Source organism: Thunnus albacares, chromosome 21 (genome assembly GCF_914725855.1).
Source record: "Thunnus albacares chromosome 21, fThuAlb1.1, whole genome shotgun sequence".
Classification (NCBI taxonomy): Eukaryota; Metazoa; Chordata; class Actinopteri; order Scombriformes; family Scombridae; genus Thunnus; species Thunnus albacares.
This window is the reverse complement of record NC_058126.1, coordinates 66,542-85,710: the sequence shown is the minus strand read 5'-3', so window position 1 is coordinate 85,710 and position 19,169 is coordinate 66,542. Positions and strand designations below refer to the sequence as shown.

Genomic DNA, 19,169 nt, shown 5'->3' with positions numbered 1-19,169 from the left:
CTGTCCCAGTGAAATCTATCCCAGTGAAACCTGTCCCAGTGAAATCTGTCCCAGTGAAATCTGTCCCAGTGAAACCTGCCCCAGTGAAACCTGTCCCAGTGAAACCTGTCCCAGTGAAATCTGTCCCAGTGAAACCTGCCCCAGTGAAACCTGTCCCAGTGAAATCTGTCCCAGTGAAACCTGTCCTAGTGAAACCTGTCCCAGTGAAACCTGCTGCAGTGAAATCTGTCCCAGTGAAATCTGTCCCAGTGAAACCTGTCCCAGTGAAACCTGTCCCAGTGAAATCTGCCCCAGTGAAATCTGTCCCAGTGAAATCTATCCCAGTGAAACCTGTCCCAGTGAAACCTGTCCCAGTGAAATCTGTCCCAGTGAAACCTGTCCCAGTGAAACCTGTCCCAGTGAAATCTGTCCCAGTGAAACCTGTCCCAGTGAAACCTGTGGGGTAACTTGTGAAAACAGGGGGGTAACTAACAGAGTGTTCTGATCTACATTTGAAAGCGGAGGCATCGCCCTCTGACGAAATGTTTGCTGCTGGAAATGTTTTTTAATTTATAAATGTGTGTGTGTGTGTTTCAGGAGGTCCCGGTGATGAGGAAGACTCTGACATATGAAACTCCAGGGGTGAGGACAGTCATTATACTTCCACTGTGTGTTTAAACAGTAACTACACACACATAGGTCTATCTTGGCATATAATGTTAATTATTATTCCAACAATACATGTGTGTAAAATCTACATTTTCTTCTCAAAATTAGCACATTTCTGCCTGCTTGAATTTTAAAATCCAGTTGACCCGTATTTTCTAACGGTGACGTTACGGGCAGGACTCCGAGGAATATTTCATACCAGCTGCTGCTAAGTATGTAGCCTCCAGAGCACAGCGCTGTGTATATAACTGCTCCAGGAGATGTGGGCATCGTCAGAATGGGTTGAGTGAGTGGGTTTACCTCAAAGCCTTAGACAAAACCGGTCCTCATCCAGACTTCTTGACCCACTCGGCAGCCAGCCAGTGGTCTGGATCATCTCTTGCTGTTTTTGTTTAAATTTCCTGGCCAAATGTGAGGTATACGAGATAATCTCTCCCCATATTACAGCTTTTAAAGTTTCCCATAGCAGAGAGGAAAAAGTTGACTCAGTTCTGTTAATCTCAAGGAAAACACACTTTTTTTTTTAAATTGCAGAACTTATCATTAGCTAGTAACCCTATATTGAGCCTCTATTGTCTCTTGGTGTTAATTGAGAGTACTAAATCTAAAATGTGTGGCACACACGTGACTGGAAATAATAATAGCAGAATATTCAGTAGATTTCACAGCAGAGAGAAGGGGCCTGTCTACAAAAAATAGTCAGTACTAGAATAAGCTGTCTACAAAAAATAGTCAGTACTAGAATAAGCTTGGTGCACCTCAGAAAAATTGGAACATTCTTTTGTGACCTGGTGAAGAAAGTGGCAGCGATCTATGCAGCCTCACTAACTGATAAGGGTGTCTTCAACATGGTAGAGGGTGTAAGTGTTTTAGGGTGCAAGTGATCAAGTTAAGGGTCTATCAAATTCAGATCCCCCCCTAAAATCAGATGATGGGTATCCAGATTTAAAATACTAGAAAAAAGGGATACGATATATAAACATTGATCAATACAACTGAAGTCTGATATAAAGTCCCACTTACTATGACATAGCACCCCCTGGGGTCAGATATAATCTGTGCAGGGGAGAACTGGATACCTTTGTATATCAACATAGCAGCACCCCTGGATCTGCTACCAAAAGCTGAATATTTTCCCAATTCAAGGTTTACGCATTCTGATATGATCACTTATACGCAAATGGGTCTCTTGAAGGAAAGCAATGTCAGTGTTAGGACCCTTAAGGTGTGGATTGCTTTACTGGGCCTCCCAGTCCACAGACATTCCAACTCACCAGTATGATAGAAGACCCATCTGTTCTTCCCTGGGATATATTTGGATTAACCATTGATCACATCTAAAGTAGAGAAATATTAATGATAAGAGTAGAAATGAAGGGAGTATCTTGGTAGCATCCAGAGGATATTAACATTGGATAAAAAACATGAAAAACATCCCAGTTCATAGCAATAATCAACACATTCCCACAAAAACACAAACACATTTTTGACAAACATTTAACTCAAAATCAATCAGTAAATTGTTTCTTCAGCTTGCCATAACAGAACAATATGAGTTGCAGGCTTGAATTACACAAAACTGATTTACTATGTAGTGGATTTTGCCTCCTGGTGGTCCAGAATATACGCTGTTGGGCCTCAACCATGTGGTCGGACAAAGGCAGGCCTACTTGTAAACTCTGAAGTCTGACCATGAGGCCGCCTTTGTCCTTCAACCCCTGAAACAAAGGAATGCCAGTCTGTGCCAAAAGGCTGCTCTCACAGACTCCATCTCCCAGCCTTCCCGGCAGTTCGCACCAGAGGGAGTCACAGCGACGCAGCTGTGACATCACCGCAGCTTTAAGTACCGGCTGCACACCGACACCCATTGGCTTTCCATGTAACCGTCCTGCAGGACGTGAGCCAGTTTACCAAAGGAGGTAATCCCGTGAACATGTACTTTCCCTTGCCAAGTTTGAAAACCACCCCTCATTGGATGAGCCAAGACTTCTTTGTGTTCGACCGAGCACTCACCAGATCCGAAAAGAGACCGTTACTGCAACCCAGCGCTCTCCCCTTCGCCTGCAGAAGGAAGAAAAGGATTTCTTCACCGAGACGTGGATAACTTCTATGCCCCGCTGCCTTCTGACCAAGTCAGTTCTTCTGTTTCCTTACTGCCCATTGGGAAACCATACACCACTGACCCTTGAGGAAACGAGGATGGCACTACCAGGACCACACATTGGAGGACCCGTGCTGGACCCCACTGACGAACTAATACACATCTAATCGCTTATTGAAGCGACCCAAGTAAGAGGCTGGGCAGAGACAGTGTTGTATTGTGTGTTTGTTAGCATTATTGCTTATTAAGCTTTATTGCTGTTACTGTGGTGTGAGTCCTTTGTTCTGCTAAGCTCTGAGGAGCATCAATGTTTTGCTATTTGTTTAATTGTGTTCACCACTTTGATTTGTGTTGTCCCACGTGGGACTGCTGTGCATTGTGTCACCGCGAGGTTGGTTTGTCAAGTAACAGTTCAGACAACGTGCATTGCAGACCACCGTCCGTTCACTCACTGTCTGCGGGACAAAGCAAGCAGAGCTCCGCTATGAGCTGCCCTACTGCTAACCCTGTTTACATGCACACACACACTCAACCACCCGCATCTCTTTACACATCTGGTGGCACAGCAGCACTCTGCCCCTCGCCAACTTACTACCAGACACATGTATTTGATAGCACACGCACTGAAGTGGGTGATTGCAGAATTGCTGACTTACAACTGGCACCATCTTGCCATTGTCTGTAACCAAAACACCACCATTTGATTCACATGTGTCAAGATTCCTCCCGTTGTCAAGTCCACCATCTTGACTCTTGAGTGACATCGTCATCCCACATCACGTCCGCCATCTTGTCACTCCTACACACACACACACATCCTCATGTTTAACCATGTACAGCTGTTGTTTTATGTATGTTTGCTTAGGTAGTCCGGATGTGCAGAGAGTCTAGTATTTGTATTTGTGTCTATATTTGTTGAGGCAGCAAAATTATTTATATTTGTATTTGTATTCGAATGAAATTGGAAATAGGTGTAAAACTACAGTTTTTGTTTTTATTACACTTTTAATTTTAGGATATTAACGTCTTAAAATAAGTGCTTATGAATGAACTATCTTATGAAGGAGGTCCCCACACCGGGTCTCGAACACAAGTCTTCCAGATCATAGACGACTGCGCTGACTACTAAGCTAAAACCAAGTGCAGACAGACCTTTATCTATTTATACATCCGTAACACAGAGACAGCACACCATGTAACGTGTAGAGAAGACGATTCTTGCTTTGACGTTTTCATTTATTGCCTATTTTTTACAACCTAACTTTGAAAAGGAGAAGTGGAACAACAGGTTACGGAGTCACTTGAGAGCACTTCACATGTGTCAGTAGCTCAGCTTTATCTCTGGGGAACACCCTCAACTCTGAGAGTGATGTCCAAATAAGGAAATGTGCGTCATGGAGCAGGTTCCTTGTTGAGACTTGCTGATAGATATAATAGCAGATCAAAGAAGAGAGACTACCTGGGAGATTGAGTGATATGAGACTACCTCACTGTTTATTGGTCCTGGTTTCCAGGTGATGCCCCATTAAGTCATATTAATAATTTATTGATTTTAATAATTAATCATTATCTTCAATAATGATTAATTATTGCTAATAACAGTGCTCTTCCCAGTTCCTACAACACCATATGAACATTTTAACACTTAACTAGAAACACATCGTAAGAGGAATTGAAAAGCAAGCAGAATTACAACAGGCCAACCGAACCCTGATAATGTTTTAGATAAAAAGAGAAGAAAAAACAAAAAACAACAACAACAAAAACACACAAACAGGCTGCACATGTAAAGGCACCTGTACATAGGCCCACCCACGTACACACACAATTTGCTGTTAACATGAAACGGTGTAGGCTACTTGACAAAAGGCCACCGTAGCCACTGATCATCCTAAATAATGCCTCAGACCAAGGACCTCAATGATAGCTGGAAATGAAAGGAAAATGACAACACAAGAACAATAAACCAACATCTTGTATGACATGTAATCCAAACAGCGCATGACTTAACTTACTGTTCACATTCAACTGAAGGTAAAATAGGGGTACTCAAATTCTATAGTTTGTTGAAACATTATAGTTGTGTCTTATGTGTAGCAAGTCCAGCAAAGACAAATAAAATAAAGACCCCTGAAAGTGTATAAAGTCAAGTGTATCAGTGGCCTAATTGCTTGCTTAGTCTATTCTTTCATGAGTTATGTTGGTAGAACAGCTCGGCTTGTTCCAGGGTCTCAAAGACATGATCCAGTCTGGCAAGGTAGATCATGTGGAACTGTATTCCTCACCTAAAGAGGATTTCACCCCATTGAAAGCTGCTCGCCTCTTTGCCGCAGTAGCGTTGCCAATAGGTTTAGGGACCGCTGTAAAGGAAAGGGGTGTGCTAAATTTGCAGCACAAAACAAAATGAGAGCATCATTACAAAAAGACAATAGTAAAATATAATCGTTTTATCTCGATTATCTTGTTTTCATAATCATTGGAAGCCAAAATCGTAACCGAAAATAAAATTCGATTAATCGCACAGCCCTACTGTGGAGTGGATCCCGAGTGTCCCTGATAGGCACCCTCTTACTCCAAATGTAATCATCCATATCGGTTGCAGTGATGTCCCAAACCAGATGTCCAAAATACTAAAAGACGACTTCATCCATCTTAATAGTAGAGATGCAGCGATTAACCGATTTCACTATTAGCTGTGCTTCAAAAGTGATGGTTTTGTAACTGTAAAGGCTCAGCTACGCAGAGTATTTCTGTTCTCACTCTCAAAAGAGGGACATTATGGTACATTATTTTTCTATGAGCAGCGGTTGCACAGTTAGGAAAAGTAAAAAACATAGACAGTTGCTGTCGCAACCTGCAGACTGCAGGCGGACATCAGTGGTGCACCAGCTTAAAATGCCACATGGCACATGCTGTCACAAGAGCAATATTTATGTCTGAGGGGGGCTACACTACATTAGGTAAACAATGGCAGAGGGACCAAGCTTTGAAGCTTTGTTTCCACCAAAAAATGCCTTAAGTCGTCAGTCTGGGAGCATTTTGGATTTAGAATGACCAGGGGTGTTTTCAGGACGACAAATATCCAATCTACAAAACTTGCCAAAAAAAAGTTGCAGCTAAAGCAACACCTCAAATTTATTGCAACTCCGAGATCATCATCCAGCTTTTCACACCCAAGTGAAGATAATAAACTAAGTAATAAAAGAGTTAAAGAAATAATTACTTTAGTGGCAAGTTACTTAATGAAACACTGAGTTGGTAGTAAATTAAATATAAAAGTGTCACTTATTATCAACAAAGTAGTGGTGACTTTAGAGTTGGGCTTTCAGTTGCAATGTAAACCAATGGCAGCAAAGCAGGAAAAGGAGCATTACACCATTTATAAATTTACGCCCACCAAAACAGCAGCCCTTTACATCCTGTTGCTTCCTCCCATCTGTGTTTAGTAAATGCTCGATATGGTAGCTAAATATGCTAAAAGACTAAGTCAAAATTAGTAACTTGTAAACTTCCAGAACTATATCATGGGATCTAATTAATGGCATTTCAGTGATTAATAAAACCTGCATACAAGAGATGTTTTATTTTTACTAAAACTGTTAACAAACAACAAAAACAAAAAAACAATAACATATAGGATTTTTTTCAGGTCACATGTAAAATTATATTAATTATTTAAAATAGATTATTAAAAATTAATTTAAAAATTAGGCATGGATGAAAGTTTGTTAAATTACCTACATTAGAAATATTTTCCCCTAGTGGATCAGTAAAGTTAATCTTTCATTTCTATCTGGATTGTCACAGCAAATCACCACTGCAAGGAAGAACAGGAAGCAACAACAGGAAGTGCAATGCCATCAACCCCAAAAAACTTGATTCTGAGGGTCCTGCAATCAGTGCTGATGCCCGCTGGCTTGGTGGGGGGCACATGTCGAATAAATGTATCCCAGCTACAACTGTGCCTTTGGAAAGGGTGATTAGTACACGTGACTATATCTTGTCTTCTCAGTGGTCAAGACTGAATAGTAAAAATATGAACATGCTCACATTTCTGCCCTATTATATGAACTGAAAGGACTATAAGTAATTGTGTAATTTATGAAAAGGGCTCTGATGCAGATAGAGGTCCTGCAGCCTTTGAATCTATTTATTTTCTTCAAAAGGGAAATACTGACATGGATGTTTACCGTGGTAGCTTATATTTAATTCCAATGAGATATATAGACTTTTATTTTATTCATTATTTTGTACTGTATTATTTTGTTGCTTTATTATTTTTGTTTAGAAAGGCAGCAACTGTTAAAAATAACAACCAACAAAGAAATGTTGTGGGGAAAAAATAAAATTAAAGAATGCTCATATGATTTTATGTATCCTGAGTGTTGTTAAATAAATTAATGTATAATAATTGTAAAACTGTGTTTTTTCCTCAGACTATAACTGTACCATCAAATGTTTTCAAATATACAGGGCGTGATGTTAAAATCCAAAGTGCTACCTCTTAAACTCCTGTGCTCCCGGTGGTGATGGAGAGCTCTGACCTACTTACTCTGATGTCGAGAAAGGCTGGGCAGACGCGTCATTGGGGTTGTCAAGTGGGATTCTACTTTCATTGACATTTGGCTGACTGGGCCCACAATGTCTCCAGTAGGCTCAGCCGTGTGTTCTGGTGTCCCAGAACCACCCCCTCTGCATCTGCCAAGCCAGCTTATTTGGGAGACCAGCTGGGGTCTTTCATCTTCAGCCACTGGCTACTCTGCTCTGCCACCCCTGATGTTTCCTTGATGTCCTGGCATAGAGCTGCTCCCTCATAGGTCCCTCATCAGTCTTACAGTTGATGTTGCTGCAAAGCCCCAACATCCAACTTCTACTGGGCAGATCTTTGCTGTCCAGCCCTGCTGTTCTGCCTCCGCTGCAAGCTCCGTATATCAGTTTCTTTCTTTTGAAGGCTTCCTGCATAGCATCCTCCCAAGGGACTGTGAGCTCCACAAAGTACATCATGAGCTGAGAGTTGGACCACAGGACCAGATCAGGCCTCAAGTTGGTGATGGCTGTCTCTAATAGAACCGTAAGCTGTGGGCCCATGTCCACCAGCATCTGCCAGTCCCGGGCTGATTCCACATGTCCAAACCTGGTCCTTGGTGGAATCTTCTGTTGCCTTTGTTCCCCTTCCTGAACAAAGGCAATTCCATCTCTCACATGTCCATCCAGGTGATCTTCCATTTTTCCACACTCTCCCATCTCATCCATAGGCCCTGTTTAGATTGCCTTGGCATACCTACTCCAGTCCTCCTGTCGGTGGACTTCAGCCATGACTAACTTATACTTCTCTAGTGAGGATGCCGGATTCCAGCAAGGTCGTTTCCTGTCAAGCCTCAAGCCACTTTTTCTGTAATCTTTAAAATCTATAATCGTTGCACCCCTAGTCTCCACTCCTGGCTGCAGTCTGCCTGCCCATTAGACATTTTATCAATAGTTTTAATCTCTTCTGGTACTGCTGATCATTCTTTAGGGGGGATGGTCTTCACCCCAACGGCCTGGGTGCTCAGATTTTAACAGATAATATATGTTTTTAACACCACCAGCAAGTGACTATTCACCTCACTCACATGTCTGACCACAATACTGGCCACAAATTACAGCTTCTTCTGTCTTCCACAACCTACACTCAACCACTCAGACTCCCTGGCTCCCCCGTGTGGACTGACTGTATCATATAGTGGCATATTAGAAAGACAATGGCTGTTAACCACCAAAACATTAAATATCCCAAATTTAAACCCATGACCGATTAATTACAATACTTTAATGTTAAGCTTGCCTTGTTTAACATAAGGCCACTGACCAACAAGACTTTTATCTTAAATGATTTTATCACTTATTCTAATTTGGATTTTTTATTTTTGACAGAAATTTGAGTGAAGGTTGTCAGTTGAGTGTTTCAGCTGGTGGAGGCTTTGCTGTTGTTTACTCCATTACTGTCAACAACTTCTCAAGTTTTGAAGTGGTTCTGGAATTTGCACCATCAAGCCCACTATGCTAATTAATAGACTTAAGGATTGAGTGGGTTTCTGGCTCGGCCCTGCAGTGCTTCTCCTTCTCGGTCAAATGAAGAATTTTATGGCTAAATTGATTCATTCATCTTTTCATCTAAATAATGTGGCACCTCAAGGATCAATTCTTGGACCACTTCTGTTCTCTCTCAGTATGCTACCATTAGGTCATTTCATTTGTCACCACATCTCCTTTCACTGTTATGCAGACGCCGTACAGTTTCTCCATTAAACCCTCTGAATGCAACAAGCTGGCCCCACTATAGAGCTGCTTAGCTGAAGTGAGACTGGATGTCACAAAACATTTTGCAGTTAAACTCTGACAAAACAGAGGCACTGTTCAGGCTAGGCTAATGAACCCAATTGCCGACACCGAGGCAGGATACAGTGAGTAGATTTGAAAGATAGTTTATTGTTGGGTTGGTAGTTGGGAGACTGGGGCACAGGTTTGGGCAGGTAGCTGGAACCCAGGGTCTGAGAATTGGGTGTAAGCTGGACCAAGCAAGGCAGGGGAAATGCTGAGGGGAGCCAGGCAGAGTGGTATCCAGGGAGCAAGGAGTGTGCTGAGCTTCTGCGGGAGGCAGGTGAGGCAGGAGGACTGGAGACAGGGGCTAGAGTCAGGCTCAGGTTTTCTACTGGCAGAGAGAAACAAGAATTAGGCAAATGCTGGATACTGACACACCAGTAACAAGTTAGGCTGGAGGCGTGATTGACTGTGTGAACAGAGTCTACGATCTGGTTGAGTGTTGAAGTAGGAACCAGGTATGTGAAGCAGAGCAGGATGATGATGACAACTGGCGAAGGGAAAGAGGCTGCCAGCTAGGGAGACAGCATGTTACTGAGGTGCAGTTCCAGGGGCAGATGTAACAGGCATTTATCATCAGCGTGAGCACCTCCGTAACCAAGTCCAGCCGCTGCTCGGCCTGATTATCACAAATATTAAGGGCACTGCTAAGAACCTGGGTGTTATCTTCCACAGTGAGCTAAGCTTTGGACGACACAAAAAAATTGGTAGTCATGTTTCTGCCAAATCAAGAATATTTCCAAGATCCTAGCAATGTTATCTTTTAGCAATACCAAGAAAATTATTTATGCTTTTATTTTCTCAGGCCCTTAGGTCTGGAATATTGTACCGCGTTGTTTACCTGCCTCAGTGTCCAAACTGCAGCTCAACTTCAGACTGTAAAGACCTCTGCAGCCAAACGCTCTTCTCACATCACCTCAGTCTTAGCCTCTCTGCATTGGTTACCAACTTCTTTTAATCCTTTCTACAATCCTACTCATGACTTACGAGGCTTTACATGGCACCAGAGTACATTGGTGAACTCTTGAAAAAACTCTTAGATCTGCTGGTTCAGCCTGTTAGCTGTTCCAGAGTCCAGGGTGATCACACTGTTGCTGTACTGGTTTCTCAGCTTTGGAACAGTCTCTCAATTAGTATTCGGTCTGTGACACTGTTTCAGCTTTTAAATCCTTAAAACACGTTTTTATAGACTCACCTTCTTGTCTGACAGTTAGTCTTATTTACATAATACAGCTCTGTGTAAAAACCACCTAATTTAAAATTTTTAAAAATATTTTAATTTATTTTACCTTTTGGATGATTTATTTGTGCATTTCTTTTATACAGTCTTTCAACTGTGTGATTGTATTTTGCTGTTGTGCTGTGTTTTTCTTTTCTATATTTGTGATTGTATTTTATGCTGTCTATGGAGAGCACTTTGTGCTCCTAGTTTTAAAAGTGCTATATAAATAAAATTATTATTTATATTACTCAGAGAACTGTGGTTATACAAACAAGCCTCAAATTTATTCCTTTTCTGTGATACCATATGTCATATTTAATCAACATATGACCTGTTGATAACTAACTTATATTCAGAGTGTAACAACATTTTCAGACTGATGTTGTGACGTTAACGTGTGTTTCAGAACCGTGTGGACTCTGATCCTCCTGCAGGGCTGCTGCTAAGTTCCCAGACCTTCACTGCAGAGACCTCCAACACCACCACGACCACACACATCACCAAGGTAACATCGGTCACCATGGTAACACACAACCACCACTACACACATCACCAAGGTAACACCGGTCACCACGGTAACCCACAACCACCACCATGCACATCAAGGTAATCATCCTTGAGGTATGCTACGTTATGTAGATGAAGAGATGAATGAATCAATCATTATAAAGCAGCCTGGGATTGAAATAAAAAGAAGAGAGAAGGAATAAAGAATACAGATTATGTTAACAATATTTATTTATCCTGAACTCAATATTGTCAAGGGACACTTGCAACTTTTTTAAAAAATTTGCCATGGTGAGCGTTTTAATTTGACTCACCATGAGCCCTGTAAAGTATGCCTATAATCATCTTTGGATACTATCTGGAGACCAAATAAATGACTGCATATTTGTTAAAAAATCAGTCAGTGTTCTTTGAAGTGTGTTCTTTTATTTGGTAGAGGCATTTCTTCATCAAAGGTCAGATGGCGTAGATATGTTGGGTTTTAGTGTGCTTCTCCATGCAGCTCTCACAGGCTTCAATAGAACTGGCACCAAGCAGATCTTAGAACACTGGTATCATGACGTTTTGATAGGTGGGTCAACTGATGCTGGCCATGTCCTCTATGTAAATGGACTGCATTTGTACAGCGCCTTTCTAGTTTTCCAACCACTCAAAGTGCTTTACACCACGTCACATTTACCCATTCACACACATTCATACACTGATGGCAGAAGTGGCCATGAAGGTGCCGACCTGCTCATCAGGAGGATCTAATCATTCACACACTGATGCCGCAGCCTTTGGGAGCAATCTGGGGTTCACTATGTTGCCCAAGGACAGTTCAATATGCGGACTAGAGGGGCCGTGGATCGAACCACCGATCATCCGATTAGCGGAAGACCCACTCTACGTCCTGAGCCACAGCTGCCCCAATTTGTTGCTTTGAAAATCAGAAAGGGGCGGGTTCAGCCACGGCTGTGTGTATGTATATATAAACTTAGCACAAAAAATAAGGAAATTTGTGTTTGGTAGATTATTTCTTTGTTGTAACGAAGCTTCTTGGCAATAAATCTTATACTGTTGGAGAGCCTGTTTATTTCCCTTTTAAATGGAGCCACATTTGTAAGGAACATGCATTTGTGGGATGAGCAGCAGAGCTGAGTATGTGGGTTGCGCCCATGAAAAATTTTCCAAATCTTCTCTGCTGATGCCAAACAGCTTATTCTACCATTGACTCTTGTTTGGTGTTTGGTGGATTGGATGATTGAAGTTTGAAGAAACAGGACACATTGGCAATTTAACAATTTATTCATTTAACAAACAGGAGACTCAGTAGATTGTGGAAGAACCATACACAGCCACAACAGCCTCCTCCTCATGCTGGTCACCAGCATCCCATTCTTCAACCAGCATTTGTCGCAAGTCAGCCAACGTGGTTGCGTTGGTCAACCTGGCACGAACAGCACGCCCAAGCTGATCCAACAAATGTTCAATGGGGTTGAGGTCAGGACTGCTGGCAGGCCGTTCCATCCTCTCCACTCTGGAGGTAGTCTCTGATAAACCCTGCTCTGTGGGGGTGAGCGTTATCATCTTGGAGGATAGAGTTCGGTCCCAGACTGTGGAGATATGGGATTGCCACTGGTTGCAGAATCTCATCTCGATGTCTCTCTGCATTGAAATTGCCTCCAATGATGACAAGCCTGTTTTTTCCAGTGAGGGAGATGCCGCCCCACACCATCACACTGCCTCCACCAACAGATGTTACTCTATCGGAGCAGCAATCAGCGTAGCGTTCTCCGCGTCTTCTCCACACTTTGACCCTACGATCCAGCTGCTGTAGGCAGAATCTGGACTCATCGCTGAACATAACGTTCCTCCACATGTTCAGGTTCCAGTCCACGTGATGCCGACACCAGCGCAAAGGGCCTGATGGTGAAGGGCAGTCATGGCAGGCCTCCTGGCAGCCCTATGAGACCGGAGATTGGCTGCGTGCAGTCTGTTCTGGATTGTCTGGGCAGAGAGCTGTCGGCCATATCATCCTGCAAACCTTGACTGCAAATCTGTAGAAGACAGCCTACGGTACCTCAGTGCTGACAGGGTGAGGAAACGGTCCTCTTGGGGTGTCGTCTTCTTGGGACGCCCACTTCGTGGCCTGTCTCTGACATCCCCCGGTATGGGGTATATATATATATATATATATATGGAACTTGGCCTTCACTTTGGAGATGGTACTAGTGCTCACTCCAAATAATGCCGCAACTTAGTTTTGATGGAACACCAAGTTGCCCTATCGCACGGGCCCTATCCAGATCAGTCAAACGTGGCATGCCGGTTCTTGGAGCAGACACCTACTGACCACTGTAGCAGGGCCCAAGCTCACAGCACCTGGGGGTACCAGAAGCTCAAAACAAGAGTCGATAGCAACAGTAAAATAAGCTGTTTGGCATCAGCAGAGAAGATTTGGAAAATTTTTCATGGGCGCAACCCACATACTCAGCTCTGCTGCTCATCCCACAAATGCATGTTCCTTACAAATGTGGCTCCATTTAAAAGGGAAATAAACAGGCTTTCCAACGGTATAAGATTTTTGATTTATTGCCAAGAAGCATCGTTACAACAAAGAAATAATCTACCAAACACAAATTTCCTTATTTTTTGTGCTAAGTTTATATATATATATATATATATATATATATATATATATATATATATGTGTGTGTGTGTGTGTGTATGTGTGTGTGTGTGTGTGTGTGTGTGTGTGTGTATTAGGTAAGTAACAGTAAGTAACATGTTAAGAAAACGTAAATTAATGCATATAATTTAATGATCTGTTATGGCCACATTTTAGCCTGAGTCATGTCAAAGACATTTATTTGGAAATAAAACAATTTATTGATTTCTAATGCCATCTTTACATATTTCTATTCAATGCTTTACTTCTTTGCAACAATAATGTAATGTTACATTATAACAACAACACAAACCTCCACACACTCACATATGTGATCTGATCCGTTTCTCTCCAGACGCTGAAAGGAGGAATTTCAGAAACCAGAATTGAGAAGAGAATCGTGATTTCTGGAGATGCAGAAATCGACCACGACCAGGTGAGACAACAGATCCTAACCCAGGTCCTGAACTGACTCGGGACAGTACTGGTCAGACCTGAACCAGGACCTTGGTCAGACCAGGACCAGGGCCTGGACCTGGACTGACCCTTGTGTCCCTCTTTAAGGCGCTGGCGGCGGCGCTCAGCGAGGCGCGGCGACAGCATCCTGAGCTGTCTGTCACGCGGGTTGTTGTCCATAAAGAAACCGAGGTCTCTCCTGATCATATGATTGATTAGTGACATCACAGGTACCAGGGAAGCCAATCCCCTACAGGTGGGGTCTCAGGCTGGATGCTGATTGGCTGGCTGCGTAGTGGCTGATTGGTGCATGGCAGCATTTATAACTTTCTGTTTGCATGTTTTACATGAATGTTTGTGGTCAGGAAGATGTGGTTCAGCAAATAGCGATATCAGGTTCTAAATGGTTGGTAGGAGATCACAGAAAGAGACAGAAACCTGATTGGATAACATGTTTATTAGGAACCACAGAGGACAGGAAAGAACTGCAATGATTGGTCAGTGAAAACCTGCCAGAAAGAAATAAACATCCTTCCTGATAACTCTGCTGATCAGCAAGGAATCAATAACATTATTCATGAATCATCAGATGATCTGCAGACTGTTTACCTGCTAACGTACTGACATCATCATCCACTGTCCTCTCAAGTGTGACATCATTTTACAGCCCAAATGATGTCGTCTAGCGTAGTGTCAGGAACTAAAACGATGTCCAGACAAAAAGAGTCAAAAAGGTCAGTTAGTTTGACATGTTGGGTGGTACTGACCAATAGGAGCACAGTGCGCTGTGATGATACTGTCAGGTGGATGTACACGGTGAAAGTGTGTTCACCTGAACGTCAACATGATGTGAAAAATATGTTCAGGAAGTCCTGAGTGGATCTTGTCGTTTTAAGAAAGAAATCAAATTATATCTTCACTTCAGGGGACAGTGGTGACTTAACATGCTACGCTACGCTAACATTCTAATTAGCATGATCACGGCTAGCTTAGCCTAGCTCCCTCTGGTGGTAACATACAGTTTTAGCCTGAAAAATTCAGCTCACTGATTGGTCCACCGTCACAGATAGAGATCTTTACCACGCTGTATCATTTTCTTTATTCTGTCACTTATTTAGTTTTTTAATAAAACTTAAAAACTGGTCACCACCAGAGGACGACTCTTCTCCTCATGATCCATGAAACAGGATTTTATTTTACTTCATTTAGTTTCACTTTTGTTGTATTCAATTTATTTAAATTTTATTTGTAGATAATTATTATTCTGTTTCATTCTGTGTCTCTTTCAGTACTGAATCCTGAGCCTCTGCTGCATCATGGGAGTTGTAGTCTAGACTACAGAGCCAACAAAGACAATGTTTGCAGCAACACTCAGTGGACATTAATGGAAGTGATTAAAAAAATACACACACACATGTACACGTGCACACACACACACACACACACAGCAAGAGTCCCACCTGTCTGTCTGCAGCAGTGTCACCTGTCTGTCTGACATTTGTAGTTAGATTACTGCAAACACATTCATGTAGAACCAAACATACGCAATGAGTTCTGACACTCACTTTAAAAAACTTCCTGTTCAGGTGAGACACAGACAGGTGAGACAGAGACAGACAGGTGAGACACAGACAGGTGAGACACAGACAGTCAGGTGAGACAGAGACAGACAGGTGAGACACAGACAGGTGAGACAGAGACAGACAGGTGAGACACAGACAGGTGAGACACAGACAGGTGAGACAGAGACAGACAGGTGAGACACAGACAGGTGAGACACAGACAGGTGAGACAGAGACAGTCAGGTGAGACACAGACAGGTGAGACACAGACAGACAGAGGCGCTGCTCAGACACCATGAACACGTTCCCTCAGATGAATTTCACTTCACATTAACACCAAAACTTGACCCCCTGCTGCATTCACTTCCTCCTTAAACAAGCCCTGCCCTCACCCACCTGCAGACATCTGATTGGCTGGTAGACTCAGGTATGTTTACTCCTGATCATGTGACAGGAGACAGCGGCTTCATGACACATTGCTCACCTGGTGAGGTCACCTGACTGTTACCTGTCTCACCTGGTGAGGTCACCTGACTGTTACATGTCTCACCTGGTGAGGTCACCTGACTGTTACATGTCTCACCTGTTGAGGTCAGGTTACTAGTAGCTAAAAGGGACCTTTATTCTGACAGTCTGGTGCACACTGTTTCCTGTCTGAAGTGTAAAATAGCATGATTGCTAGCACTGTAACCACTCACTGTATAGCAGCTAAAATTAAGCTCTGTATTTACCCATAATGCAATAGTAATGTGCCATTCTCTCATCTCGCCATGAAAACCCTTGTTATGAATTATTTTACTCTTCTGTTAACATATTTATTGATTTCTGTGTTTTTATTTATTTATTTATGAACAAGATCTGTGATTGTGCTTCCTGACTGACTGACCACTCCCCCTGGTGTCAGGTTACTGACTGACCACTCCCCCTGGTGTCAGGTTACTGACTGACCCCTCCCCCCGGTGTCATTACAGACTGACCACTCCCCCTGGTGTCAGGTTACTGACTGACCACTCCCCCTGGTGTCATTACTGACTGACCACTCCCCCTGGTGTCAGGTTACTGACTGACCACTCCCCCTGGTGTCATTACTGACTGACCACTCCCCCTGGTGTCATTACTGACTGACCACTCCCTCTGGTGTCAGGTTACTGACTGACCACTCCCCCCGGTGTCATTACAGACTGACCACTCCCCCTGGTGTCAGGTTACTGACTGACTACTCCCCCTGGTTTCAGGTTACTGACTGACCCCTCCCCCCGGTGTCATTACAGACTGACCACTCCCCCTGGTGTCAGGTTACTGACTGACCACTCCCCCTGGTGTCATTACAGACTGACCACTCCCCCCGGTGTCAGGTTACTGACTGACCACTCCCCCCAGTGTCAGGTTACTGACTGACCACTCCCCCTGGTTTCAGGTTACTGACTGACCCCTCCCCCCGGTGTCATTACAGACTGACCACTCCCCCTGGTGTCAGGTTACTGACTGACCACTCCCCCTGGTGTCATTACAGACTGACCACTCCCCCCGGTGTCAGGTTACAGACTGACCACTCCCCCTGGTGTCAGGTTACTGACTGACTACTCCCCCTGGTTTCAGGTTACTGACTGACCCCTCCCCCCGGTGTCATTACAGACTGACCACTCCCCCTGGTGTCAGGTTACTGACTGACCACTCCCCCTGGTGTCATTACAGACTGACCACTCCCCCCAGTGTTATTACAGACTGACCACTCCCCCCGGTGTCAGGTTGCTGACTGACCACTCCCCCTGGTGTCAAGTTGCTGACTGACCACTCCCCCTGGTGTCAGGTTGCTGACTGACCACTCCCCCTGGTGTCATTACTGACTGACCACTCCCCCTGGTGTCAAGTTGCTGACTGACCACTCCCCCTGGTGTCAGGTTGCTGACTGACCACTCCCCCCGGTGTCAGGTTACTGACTGACCACTCCCCCTGGTGTCAAGTTGCTGACTGACCACTCCCCCTGGTGTCAGGTTGCTGACTGACCACTCCCCCTGGTGTCAGGTTACTGACTGACCACTCCCCCCAGTGTTATTACAGACTGACCACTCCCCCTGGTGTCAGGTTGCTGACTGACCACTCCCCCTGGTGTCAGGTTACTGACTGACCACTCCCCCCAGTGTTATTACAGACTGACCACTCCCCCCGGTGTCAGGTTGCTGACTGACCACTCCCCCTGGTGTCAAGTTGCTGACTGACCACTCCCCCTGGTGTCAGGTTGCTGACTGACCACTCCCCCTGGTGTCAAGTTGCTGACTGACCACTTCCCCTTTATTTATAACTTCAAACACAAAATGTGTCTTTACCCAGTTAAGTCAAATAAAATTATTGATATTGATATTGATGACTCATCTTTCTGTTGATGTTTAAAGTTACTTGGAGTGTCTAAATGAATGACGATGTGGTGATGATTTATTGGCTGAGACAGAATTATTGCTGAGAACTATTAAGGTGCAGTGCTTTGTGATGATAACCTGATTTTCAACTGAACTCAAATGGGCACAAAAGTGACAAAGTGACTTTAAAATTAGTACCAGGCATAGTTCTCAAGACTGTAAAAGTTTGAATCAAAACTAGCTAAAATGGCTGCAGATGCCAGCGGAGGCAAAAAACAACAACCAACAGATGCTAATGCTAACATGAGTGATACTGAAACTTGACACTAAGACCATGGATCTGAATGTGCCAGGTACAGAAAAGATAGTCATTAATGAAGTTAACCCAGATGGCACAGTCGACATCGGCCCACCAACTCCCTCTTGAAACCTGCCACCAAAAAGAGGAAGCATGAATGTAACGGTGACAGTAGTGATGGCGGCTCAGACATCCTGCCAGCTGAAATGGTTTCTGCCTACAGATAACCAATGTCCTCTGCCGGTGTGGATAAGGTGCCGACAGACAGCTGTCCTCGACCTCTAACTGAGTTAATGAACGTAGTTCCCAAAATCTACAGATGGATGACTATCCTAGCCTTGCTTAGGGAACCAAATTCAGTCTGACCTCAGCAGCTGTCATTGGACCACTACCAACAGGCCTATTTAGTCAGGAATTCCTAACAGCTGGGGCCACAACGAAGTATATTGTTGCAATAGGTGTTGGAGGTTTGAAAGTACTCCAAGAGCCTCCTAACAGGTCATCTCTGGAGGAGGCCCACTCTGACAGTTGAGGGCACTCGCCCAGTTTTATAGGGCTTTACACAAAAAAGTGAGCTTGTCTTTATCTGTCACTTACATCAGAGTAAGTGGAACTTTTGAGCTTCTTCTTATTCACATTTGAGATTGAAATCAAGGGATGTCTGCTATTTGCAGAGACTCAGCTTCTCTATTGCCTCAGAACATCTGGTGGTTACCTCAGTTTTGTGATGTTTGTTTGTGATTGTTTTAGTCATCCTTGAATGTTCAGATCTAGTTCAGTACATGTTGCACAAACTGTGTAAATTCCTCAGAAATGGTGCAAGACGTTAAGCTATGTAAATTTGTCACCAATTAAAATTAAATAAAATAATTTGAAGTAGGCTTGTCTCAGCAGTTTGTCTCAGCAACATATAGTGGAACTTTCAACACAGCAATCCCGTAACTTTCCAACAAACATGACGAGACGTTCCACAAGATTTCAGTGATTGAAATGACAACAGATGCAACT

The 19,169-nt window shown here is 43.5% G+C and overlaps 1 protein-coding gene and 1 long non-coding RNA gene across 5 annotated transcripts in view; both read left to right on the top strand.

Moving 5' to 3' along the window:
• epb41l3a (erythrocyte membrane protein band 4.1-like 3a) overlaps positions 1-15,607 on the top strand; it is a 51,242-nt gene extending 35,635 nt beyond the window's left edge. For 3 of the 4 annotated variants that reach the window (XM_044340176.1, XM_044340178.1, XM_044340175.1), the window contains 5 exons: positions 577-621; positions 10,738-10,836; positions 13,844-13,924; positions 14,053-14,200; positions 15,234-15,607. In XM_044340176.1, coding sequence (XP_044196111.1) covers positions 577-621; positions 10,738-10,836; positions 13,844-13,924; positions 14,053-14,163 — 336 coding nt within the window. In that variant the 3' untranslated portion in view covers positions 14,164-14,200; positions 15,234-15,607. The remainder of the gene's footprint in view (positions 1-576; positions 622-10,737; positions 10,837-13,843; positions 13,925-14,052; positions 14,201-15,233) is intronic. The other variant, XM_044340177.1, reaches the window with a different exon arrangement.
• Positions 15,608-15,709: 102 nt separating this feature from the next.
• LOC122972141 lies at positions 15,710-17,867 on the top strand. Its single transcript, XR_006399648.1, has 2 exons — positions 15,710-16,441; positions 17,255-17,867. It is a non-coding gene; the product is annotated as an uncharacterized LOC122972141 (long non-coding RNA).
• Positions 17,868-19,169: the final 1,302 nt, after the last annotated feature.